Raw genomic sequence first — 12,098 nt, forward strand, 5'->3', positions numbered from 1 at the left:
AACAGTCCAGGAGGCCTGTAGGGAACTTAAAGTGACACGATGCCCCTGCAGGCTGTGTTTTCACCATTGAGTCAGACACCCAGCCAACTATGAGAGAAGGAGTGACTGGCAGTGATGAACAATAAACTATTTTCAACGAAGCCAAATATCTGGCTGCACTGTACCTTATCTAGTCACTCCAATGGGACGTAGTGAGCCTGACCTGCCTCTGAATAGGACATTGTCCCCCAACACATGGCTTAATACACTGTCATGAGAACTCCTCCATCTGTGATGCTTGTGCAATTTTATATTGTGATAAAATGCAGAAACAAATTTAGGTGGGGTCAGCCCCTTGTTTTAGCCAATGACGAGACAAATGGAGTAAAGCTTCTAAACTTTTATGAAGTATCTGGAATCCAGCCTAAACTTTTAAGCTGGAGAGTTCGTTGTATTGGAGAGTGACTGGCTCATCCTTTTTATCCCAGTGATCATCCAGCCAAAGCTATATGTTGCATTATTTTAATCCTTTCCAAAGAATTTCAGTTTCTTATTACACGTTTTACCTCTGAATACATGTGTAATGTTTTACCAACACTCATCTCATTAAATTTTTGTAAGGGCACTAAAGACCTTTCTGATGTGTGGCCAAACAACACTTTATCATTGTCTGTTCACTTGCTGCCTCTCCCTCACAGCCATCAGCCTCTCTTCCCTTTATCTCTCTGTCTACTCTCCATCTCCTTGTTCCTCCCACATTCCACATTCCACTTCCTCATCCCAGTCGGACTGCAGCACTAAGACAGTGTAGACATGCAGGACAACATAGCCATGCATATGTATGCATGTGTTTTTGTTAGTCAGTTAGTTCTAAGGAAGAACATTGTCCAAAAACTTAGCAACATTTTCAGTCTTTTTTATGCACCTCAACTGTATAAAGCTTTCTCAGAAAAGCGTGATCAGACAAGTTTGTGATATCATTTGCAAACTTTGCTTCCCATTTTTTTCCTCTCTCTATAGAGACCCTAGGATCACTCAACCAAAGCTATTTGATCATGTTATTAGCCACTAAATTTATAGTTTGCAGAATGCTGGAAGGGTGAGAGAAAGATTTGTCACAACATACTGTATAGATATGTATATTATGTTACATCAGTGTGACTCGATGGTGAATGTTTATTGATGCTAAATACGCCAAGTTACACTGCGGCCTGGAATCTACATTACATTGTAGGTGCCCCAATAACTGGCCAGGTAAGTCAGTTCAAAGGTGAAGGAAGCCAATGGCATACCACCTCCAACAGGATCATGCCTAGGGAAGCACTATGGTGTTCAAAACAATCTTTGGATTCATGACTGCTTTACTCTACAAAACCTCTAGACCACTCTGGGGGGAGGCCCTGCAGAGACTAAAAGGAATGTGTGGGAAGGAAGCCTTTCAACTTACATATGAAGAAAAATGAGGTTTGTGTGTCGATTTTTTTATTTTTCTTGTGAACATATGCTGGTTGTCCCTCCTAAGAGTATTCAGCCACGTTTTGTTTAGTCTTTCAGAAGAGATTTGCAATTTCATTTTTGCAGTGTGTAACTGGAGTCAGTCCAAACACATACCACTCATCATGTCTTTCATGTGATGTCCAGTGTCAACAGAAAGTATCAGTCTGTTGCCTGTTCCAAAAAAAATTATTTTGAAAGCAGAATTTTACATGTGTATTCACTAGGGTAAGCCCCAAATTGGTTTAGTGTGACATTTGTTTTAGTAGTGTGTATTAACAAGAACATTAAAACACAACGAATAACAGGTACTCCAGCAATGAGTCAGCAGCACTGCTACATGGTAGTAGCAATCAGTATGAGACATGGCAGCACGCAAGTCACTGTGCGAATACTATTTATTTGTTGCTTTAATGTTCCTGTTAATACATATTGATAAAATGAATTCTGCACTGGACTAATCTGGGACTGCTCTATCAAACGGGTGTGTAAAATTCTGTTTTAAAAATCATTTTCTTTTGTAAATAATAGATTTCAGCTATCAGTCATCCTTTTTAAATTTTATTGGCAGGTCTAGATTTCAGCTAAAAGCTAGCCATTCTCAATGCACTATTGTTTTTGATCAATGCATGTAATGCATTATGATTCTGTAGTATCCAATGAACTGCGGAGGACGCCCAACCAACAGGCATTACATGCATTGATCAAAAACAATAGTGCATTGAGAATGGCTAGTTTCTAGCTGAAATTTAGATTTGCCAATAAAAATTTAAAAAGGACGACTGATAGCTGAAATCTATTATTTACAATTCAATATAACAGTCGCTGCGTGCAACAGCCTTTTGAATGGAAGGTAACCTGATGAATCATTTTGTTTCTAATGGGAAACAAACCAACACTTTCCATTGATGCTGGGCATCCTATGAAAGATGTGATGAGCAATATTTGTTTGGTCTCACTCCAGCCACACACTGCAAAAAACAAAATTGCAAATATCTGCTGAAACACCAGAGAAAGTGCACATGATGAATCTTAGAAGAGACACCCAATATAAGATGGATCTAAAAACCAGTAAACATCTTTTTGGTGTGAACTCTTGTTTAAACACAAACAGCCCACTGTGTACAAAAAAGACTCTCTTGTAAATGTGCTGAGTATCCACTCAGTTAAAAAACTGCAGTCATTCACTCCAGACTCAAACTACACACCTTAAATCTAAATGAAAAAAAGGCATTATACAGCAGCAATTATTATTGGCAGACTTAACAGTAGTGGAAAGGGTTACTGGCTGCCCTCATATATGCAGACCAGACAAGATGGTTGATTGTTAAGGTATTTGCCTCTTATTTGGCAGACCAGTGGTTCAAATCCTCCTCCAGCAAATCAGATTTAAGTTTTTTATGATTTATGTAAATCTCTTAATGTGAGTGGCAGGATAGTTTGTTTCAAAAGGCATGGCTGATTTCTTTCCTCAATCTGAATCTTTAATGATCTCAATGTCAACATGACATTAAATCCTAATGTTTGTTTTCTCATCTTTCATATATTCAGGTCTAAATTATAAACTTATCCTTGGGCATGATTTTCCTGTTTGGTTCTGGAATTTACGGTGGCTAAGTTCCTGTTACTGTAAACTGTGGTACAGACATATTCTGTTATACTCCTTGTAGATGCAAATGCCAAAGCAATTCATTTTACTAATATCCTAACTACAGTATTTTCCTAAGAAAGACATAATGTCTGATGGGATACCACAATCACTGGCTATACAATGTTACTTATAATCTGTCTTGATTGCAGAAATGTTTACTCACATGACCAGTTTCGGTTCCTCTAGAACCATCTTCAGATCTGCAATTTCGGTTACGGGAGTAACCTGTCCACACACAGCAACCCTCACATGCTGCGTCACATAAAAAAATGTGTGACGTAGCATGTGAAGGTTGCTATGTGTGGACAGGTTACTCCTGTAACCGAAATTGCAGATGTGAAGATGGTTCTACAGGAACTGAAACCGGTCATGTGAATAAACATTTTTGCAATCAAGACAGATTATAAGTAACATTGTAACTACAGTATTATGTACTGATTTATTGAATGGCCATAAATTCCATTTTTTATTCTCTTCAATCCATGGTATCAGGGCCACAATTAAACACATTGTCTGTCACTTTTTTTAATGAAATTCCTAGGTACATTAAAACCTAAAGCACATTGGTTTGAATTTATATGCAAATAAATGTGTTAATTCTGAAATAAGTTTCTCATGAAACTATCAGTTTGAATTTAATTTTAATCTTGACATCATAACCACACAGTACAATGATTTGTAAGTTACATGTAACATGTTGCAGGTAACAAACAATTAATTTCTTTATTATGCTGACAAGTACTGTAAGAGCACAGAAAACAGATGACCAATAAAACTGTTTGCCTACATACTCTCTAACAGTTATCACGGTAAACTACCTGTATTTTATTGACAGAATAAAAGGGTTCAAGAAATAAAGTACATTTTGTGACTGCTTCATTGGGTCTTTATTAAAATATATAAATCATAATTTAATAAATCAAATGCCTGTCTTCATGTTTCTTCAACAATTTTGCTACAGATGAAAATTCTTCACTCATCTTTGACAACTGACTTACTTGATCACACAATGCAGGTATTCACAGCTGGTGTTTATATCTTTGTTGACCTGATTCCTAGAAAACCAATATCGCTAAAGTTGCAGAAGATGAGTAAAGGCACATGTTTTAGACCATGAACTAGTTCCCAGAAAATCACTGTCACCAAAGATGACTTTTATTTTCTTATTTTACTTATAAACACCAATCTTACAGATGATCTCACTGCTAGTTATTGTTTTCCACAGTCAATGGAAACAACTACATATTTTAAAGCTGTGAAATACAGAATAACCATTAAATTAAAAAATGCAAAACTTTTCTCTCTCTCAACCATTGATAATACCGAAAACAAAATAAGAAAAAGTTTGATTATCAAGCAAAAGTCAGCTGCAAAATATGAGTGAAGATTTTTATCAGCAAGAAAATGCATTTAATTTGTAGTGGAGAATAACTGCCACAAATAGTAACACTACCACTCTTCTACATTTTGTATGTCTGCAGATAACAGCACATAAATATGCATGTTACTTATCATCACCTGGACAACAGAAATTCAAACACTGTCATATCCACAGCTTTCTGGTACTAATTTTGTAAAAAGAATTTAAACTGTAATTCATCAAGTTGGACCAAAGTGTGATAATGTTAATTCACATTTTTACTTAGAACTCCTAAAATACTACAAACTTCTGTATCAGTGGAGTTAACTGTTTAGTTCTTTTACTCTTTCACATCACCTGAGATAAATATTGTCCATTTTAAAGACTGCAATGGTGTTACAGTACTAGAGGTAAAATAACTGACTCTACTGCTAAGATCTTACACACATACAGACACCAGGATGTTATTTATATACAAAGCAGTGTGGCAAATGTGGTGTATCCAGTAATGACTCCTCATACCATAATTTATTTCCCATTGCCTTTCTTCTTATGGACGTCCTACATTTGTTAATTTACTACCAACAAAATATACAAACATGATATGGAACATCCTTATAAAAATTCTCTTCTCAGTCTCTTTATTAGTTAATATCAAAACTGCAATTTAAAACACAAATACTTTTAATTACACAAGAAATGACATATAACACTGGAATTAAAGTCTGACTTCATAAACAATTATCTTGTTTTGTTGCACAAAGTTATCACTATAATTTATCTTCATGTTTTAAAAGAATATGTCCATAATGTAATAAGCAAATGTTCTCTAAAATGTGACTTGCTTCCTACATTTTCTTATCATACAAACAGTTTGTTTTCAAATAAATTAAGTGTTCATTTACTGATAATAAACACAGAAATCCTGGAAGTTTGTTTTCCTGCCACGTTGCATAGAAATCAAGTCTAATGTCTTCAACAGCTTCCTGTCACATATACATTCCAATGAGAAAATTAAATCTTATACTTTTTAAATATCTACTTGCTTTGATTAATCTCATTCTCTGTAATGTAACATACTTTCTCCAGTATCACTTTTTCACTTCTGCCTAAAAGCCCTTGGTATTAATCACTCTTATGTATGTGTCAATACTTAACCTTATCTTTTTATCAGGTAAACCAGTAGCCATCTATGATGTGAAGTTCAACTACTTATTCCCTGCTATTCTGAGATCTTTGAAACAAACAGCTTTGTTCCCCTGCTAAATCCTTACAAATTTCAAGATAATGGCTAAGATTATTCCAACAACCACAACAGCAAACACAATCCACAAAACAATAGCTTTCCCTGCACACTTATGTGAATTCACAGCTGCTTTATTTGTAGGTGCTAATTGAACCGCTGGCAAATGTTCTCGTACGGGCAGCGGAAGCAGGGGCGCAGGGGATGGTGCAGGTGAGGCTGCTTGCAGCATCAAGGGATGTGGCCCATGTGGAGCGGGCACCAGCACTGCTGGAGGTGGCAGTGGCACTGGCACAGGCACAGGCATAGCAATTGGCAGTGGAGACATCACTCCCAGACAGTGATGAACAGGACATGGTTCACCATCCCATGTTGCCATTGGCTGCCTATTAGAGCAAGCACATCATAAAGCTCTCCATTATTCAGTTTTACATAAAAGACAAAGAACACATATATTCAGGACTATTTACAAATTTAAGTACAAAGCATGGCGATGGTGATTGTTACGGATCCAGACATTCGACAGGGAGTTCATTAGTACCCTGTTACATAAATAATAAAGTTTAAAGCATTTCAGAATCTTAGCCTGCACTAATTGTACCCAGCACAGCTATTAAAACTATCCACTTTTACTTGCATGTGAACTACATACACTAGATATTTACATGTTAATAAAAGCTTAGGTATAATTGTTTAAAAGATATTAAGAAGGCTCAATATGTGTTACAATAATAACACATCTGGCTTGTTGATCATGTAAACTATAGAACAAGCCAACCACCCTGAGACAAATTTAAATCCTCACCAATCAAACTAGGGAGGAGCCTTGAAATAAGACAACATTTCAGAAGAGGTTTTACACTCATACCATTATTACCCAAAACTAACAGGTCATTTGACAATAAGTGAAGTGGGGTATGGGGGAGTGTTCATATGTGAAATTCAGAGTGTTAAAAATTGCTGCATAAAGAATGGTATATAACAGATACTGTATTCCAATCAGTCTATTTATTAGGGTTGTACATACATGCCTAATGGGATACATGCAAAATGAAGTTGTATAAGGATTACTACATCATTCCTATGAGGCTAGGAGGAGATGTGCACTGGCCAGACAGTAAAAAATGTATTCTAGGAAAAGCTTTGTGCAGTGCACAGCTTGCTGAAGTCCACCATGTCTGGGATTAGCCTGGGCCACGTTAAGTATCAAATGACTTTCTCCAGCGCTAGATATTTTGGATCATGAGGGGCAGTGGTACACTTGGCCTGCAGATAAGCAACAATTTATTCACCCACATCCATACTCTGCAAACCACCCTGAAGTACATGGCAGATGATCTGTCCCATTGCACTAGTTATTATGGTTTCTTTCTGTTCAATTCATATATGGAGTGTGGGAAGGGCAATTGTGTGAATGCTTCTGTGCATTCTGTAATTATTCTAGTCTTGTCCTCGCGATCCCTATGTGAGTGATATGTAGGGGCTTGTAGTATGTTCCTAGAGTCATCATTTGAAGCTGGTTCTTGACACTTTGTTAGTAGACTTTCTCAAGAGAGTTTACATTTATATTCAAGAGTCCAATACTCCAGTTACTTCAGAATCACTGTAACACTCACCCACAGATCAAACAAACCTGTGAATGTTTGTGCCACCCTTTTCCATATACATTCAATATCTCCTGTTAGGCCTATTTGGTACAGGTCCCACACACTTGAACAATATTCTAGAATGGACACATGAGTCATCTGTAAGCAATTTCCTATGCATACTGATTGCACTTCCCCAATATTTTACCAATAAACTGAAGTCTACCACCTGCTTTACCCACACTGAGCCTTCGTGATCATTCCATTTCATGTGACTGTGAAGTGTTACACTCCGGTATTTGTATGAGTTGGCAGATTCTAACTGTGACTCACTGATATTGTAGTCATAGGATACAACTTTTTTTTCATTTTGTGACTTACACTGTTTTACATTCCTGAACATTTAAAGCAAGTTGCCAATCTTTGCATCATTCTGAACTCTTATCAAGATCTGACTGAATATTTATGCAGCTTCTTTAACACAGTACTTCATTACAGATAACTGCACCATCTGCAAAAAGCCTGATGTTACTATTAATATTGTCTGCAAGGTTATTAACACACAACATGAACAGCAATGGTCCCAATACACTCCTGTGGGGCACGTCGAAAGTTACTTCTACATATGACAATGACTCTCCTTCCAAGATAACATGCTGTGTCCTAGAAAAGTGAGAGTCGAGTTTCATGTGATCGATGTTTTCAGACTCCATGCTGGTTAGCATGAAGGAGGGCATTTTGTTCAAGATATCTCATTATTCTTGAGCTCAGAATATGTTCTTAGATTCTACAACAAATCAGTGTCAAAGATACTGGACAGTAGTTTTGTGGATCACTCCTACTACCCTTCTTGTAGACAGATGTTACCTGTGCTTTCCGATAACTACTGGACATGGTTTTTTGTTTGGGGTTCTACAATAGATTATAGTTAAAAGAGAGGCTAATTTAGCCAAAAATTCAATATAGAACCTGATAGGGATTTCATTAGGTGCTGGAGCTTTGTTCAGTTTTAATGATTTCAGCTGTTTCTGAACACCACTGACCCTAGTACCGTTTCACTCATCTTTTCAGTGGTATGAGTATTCGATTGGGGCAATACTCCTGGGTTCCTTTGTAATGGAACATCTGAAAACTAAGTAAAGCATTTCAGCTGTTGCTTTGCGACCCTCAACTCCTGTTCCCATTTCATTTGAAGGGACTGTACACCAACTTTTGCACCACTAAAAGCCATTACATATGACCAGAATTACTTTAGTTTTTGTGAAAGATCATTTGAAAATATTCTGTTATGGTATTCACTGAAGGCTTCATGCATTGCTAACTTGATAGCTAAATCCATTTCATTCAGCATCTCTCTATCCATAGTTCTATGCTTTGTTTTAAACCTATTATGCAGTAGTCTCTGTTGTTTTTTTTTTTTTTTTAGAAGTTTCTTTACAGAGGCTTTATTCTATGGAGGGTGCCCCCAATTATGAACCATTCTACTGAATACACATATGTCCAGTGCATGGTCAACTATTCTTTTAAAACTGAGCCATAGTTCCTCTACATGCTCCTGCCCCATGCTGAAAGTTTCAAGTTCCTCACTGACATATGAAACTACTGATTTTTTTATCTATTTTACTGAACATATATATCTTTCTGCTTGTTTTAGTTGCCCTTTGTACATTGGTATTCAGTGGTACCACAATCACATCATGGTCAGTGGTACCAGTTTCAATGTGGACATCCTCAAAAAGATCAGGTCTATTTGTTGCCATTATATCCAATACATTTCCATCATGAGTGGTGTTCTGAACTATCTTTTCTAAGCAGTTTTCAAAGAAGGTGTTTAGTAATGTTTCACAGGTTATCTTATCACACCCACCACTAACAAAACTTTTCCCAGTTGATTGTTGGATTATTAAAGTTTCCACCAATGATTACAGGAACTTACGTACAAGTGAACTGAGGTTTTCTCTGAAGTTTTTGGTTACATCAGGAGATGAGTCTGGTGGGTGATAGAAGGATCCGGTTACCATTTTATGATCTCCCCTGATACTGAGTCTTGCCCAGAAAATCTCACACGTCTACTGCAACAAATACACCACCTTCATTTCCATCTAGGCTATCCTTTCCATATACACTCAAATTTTCCCCAAAAATCTTATTGGTATCAAGTTTAGTTTTCAATCAGCTTTCTGCATGTAGTATTTTTTAAGATTTCACCACTTTTCAGGAGCACTTCTAACTCTGGCACTCTGTTACAAATGCTTCAGCAGTTAACCAGTAGGATTGTAATACACTGGCCTGTGGAGGCATTTCTTTCAATCTTACACTGATATTCATGGATTGCTTACAGCTATCACTATGTGGATTGGATAGAGAGTCACCTAATCTAAAAAACCTTTGTGTGCTCCCCACACACAGTGAGCTACGTGAGTAGCAGCCTCTGATGGGTTCCAACATGTGCCACAATCTGCAACTGCTTGCACCCTGTACCCCCAATGGCTGCTGGAATAGCCTCTTCAGCATGTTGAATGATCCCCCAGGTATACATACTGAGAGCACCTGGTGTCCTTTCGTATCCGTTGCTGCCATTTCCCTAAGGGTTAGTAGCAGATGGTGGGAGTTACCAGATTCTATGTGCTTCTCACAGCATGAAAGGCTGTATTTGGGTGACAAAAGGGCACTTGACAGCATCAAAATATGAGGGGCACTCAATAAGTAATGCAACATGTCTTTTCTAGACCTCTTTTAGTTCAAAAAATTGTAACTTTAAACATTCCTATTGCATCTCATATATTTCCAGAAACTCCTGGTAGATGGCAGCACTATAACCAGTCCAAGCAAAGAGCAGGCACTGAATTTCTTTTCACAGAAAACCAGACCATCATTAATAATTACAGGCATTTACAGAATGTCTACACTCACTGCACAGTGGATAAAAGCACAGTGAAGCATATATTGTCAACATAACCAGGAAAAGAAGTCAGTCTGATCCACACACAGACCACTCACACACAGCTGTAATTCCTGCAATGTTTCCTAAGTATGAACACTCTTATTCCAGGTGACTGATAAATAACAATCAAGCAAATCAATGCACATGTTGACATCTCTGTTGATAGTTACCAGATTCTGTATGCTTCTCACACCATGAAAGGCTGTATTTGGGTGACAAAAGGGCACTTGACAGCATCAAAATATGAGGGGCACTCAACAAGTAAAGCAACACTTCTTTTCTAGGCCTGTTTTAGTTCAAAAAATTGTAACTTTAAACATTCCTATTTCATCTCATATATTTCCAGAAACTCCTGGTAGATGGCAGCACTATACCCAGTCCAAGCAAAGAGCAGGCACTGAATTTCTTTTCACAGAAAACCAGACCATCATTAATAATTACAGGCATTTACAGAATGTCTACACTCACTGCACAGTGGATAAAAGCACAGTGAAGCATATATTGTCAACATAACCAGGAAAAGAAGTCAGTCTGATCCACACACAGACCACTCACACACAGCTGTAATTCCTGCAATGTTTCCTAAGTATGAACACTCTTATTCCAGGTGACTGATAAATAACAATCAAGCAAATCAATGCACATGTTGACATCTCTGTTGGTAGTAGTGACACAGTTGTTTGTGTATTCAAAATTTGCACTAGCTCGGTTCCTCAACACATAACTGAAGAGCATAAAGAGAAAAGAAGGAACATCTGTGTCATAGCATACAGAGAAAAGATGGAACATCTGTACCATTTTTCATGCTTGTTATGAGCCTAACAGTGACAATATCTTGCCAAACATTGTCACAGGTGATTGAAACATGGGTTCACCACTTTTAACCTGAGACTAAACAGCAATCCATGGAGTGGCACCATACAACATTTCCTCTGATGAAGAAGTTCCAAACGGTACCCTCAGCTGATAAAGTCATGGCATCTCTCATGGTGAAATGATTCTGAAGTCTATTTTGAGAAAACTTTGATGGACTGTTCTTCCTCATCTGCCCTACAGCCCAGATTTTCCATCTCACTGGTCCACAAAAAATTGATCTGTGGAAAGCACTAAAGCAATGATGGGGAAATTATCACTGTAGCAATAACTTGGCTAAGACGCACACCAGCAGAGTGGTACCATGACACATATAGGCTCTCACATTAAGATGGCATAAGGCTGTATAACTGAACAGAGATTATGTTTAACAAAGGGTTTTGTAGCCAAAGAACTGGAGAACAATATGGTGAACTTAAATCATGAATAAAACCATCCTGCTTTGAGATGAAAAATGTGTTGCATTACTTATTGAACAACCATTGCAAGCTAGATACAGGACTTGTTTCGTATGCTCCCATGCCCAGTTTGATGACATTGTTGTAGACAGTACCAAGAAGGAACTTTTTTTTTTTTAAAAAAAAAGATGTGCTCATCACTCATAGAGCAGCTGTAAGTGATTCGCAAATAACATGAAAACTGTGTGAAGCAGGACTAGTTTTCAGCCCAGATCCTGTCAGTAAAATATTCATGGCATCTGAGACACTTATTTCATAATAGGCATTCCACATACTTTTTCTTAAATTAAGAAAGTGTCTTACAGCCCTATTTTAGGAAAATTAAAACAGTTATGAATATTAAAAGTGCATGCACAGGTTTCTCTTATGATCAACTGAAATCTTTAGCCCATGCCCACTCTTCCAGCTTCTTGATCATTAGTTGCTACTGATATTCAACAGTTGTGGGGCTGGGAATAAAATCAGTACACAAATAATGAACATGGCACACTACTTTCCTAGTTCAAGTGA

The 12,098-nt window shown here is 37.4% G+C and overlaps 2 protein-coding genes across 2 annotated transcripts in view; both read right to left on the reverse strand.

Moving 5' to 3' along the window:
• Nucleotides 1-12,098, reverse strand: part of LOC126183474 (mucin-5AC-like) — a 653,654-nt gene that overhangs the window by 430,114 nt on the left and 211,442 nt on the right. The window lies entirely within an intron of this gene.
• Nucleotides 3,754-12,098, reverse strand: part of LOC126183475 (RNA-binding protein 12-like) — a 94,860-nt gene continuing 86,515 nt past the window's right edge. Inside the window, exon 5 of the mRNA XM_049925493.1 lies at nt 3,754-6,113. Coding sequence (XP_049781450.1) covers nt 5,747-6,113 — 367 coding nt within the window. The 3' untranslated portion in view covers nt 3,754-5,746. The remainder of the gene's footprint in view (nt 6,114-12,098) is intronic.

Source organism: Schistocerca cancellata, chromosome 4 (genome assembly GCF_023864275.1).
Source record: "Schistocerca cancellata isolate TAMUIC-IGC-003103 chromosome 4, iqSchCanc2.1, whole genome shotgun sequence".
In the NCBI taxonomy this organism is placed as follows: domain Eukaryota; kingdom Metazoa; phylum Arthropoda; class Insecta; order Orthoptera; family Acrididae; genus Schistocerca; species Schistocerca cancellata.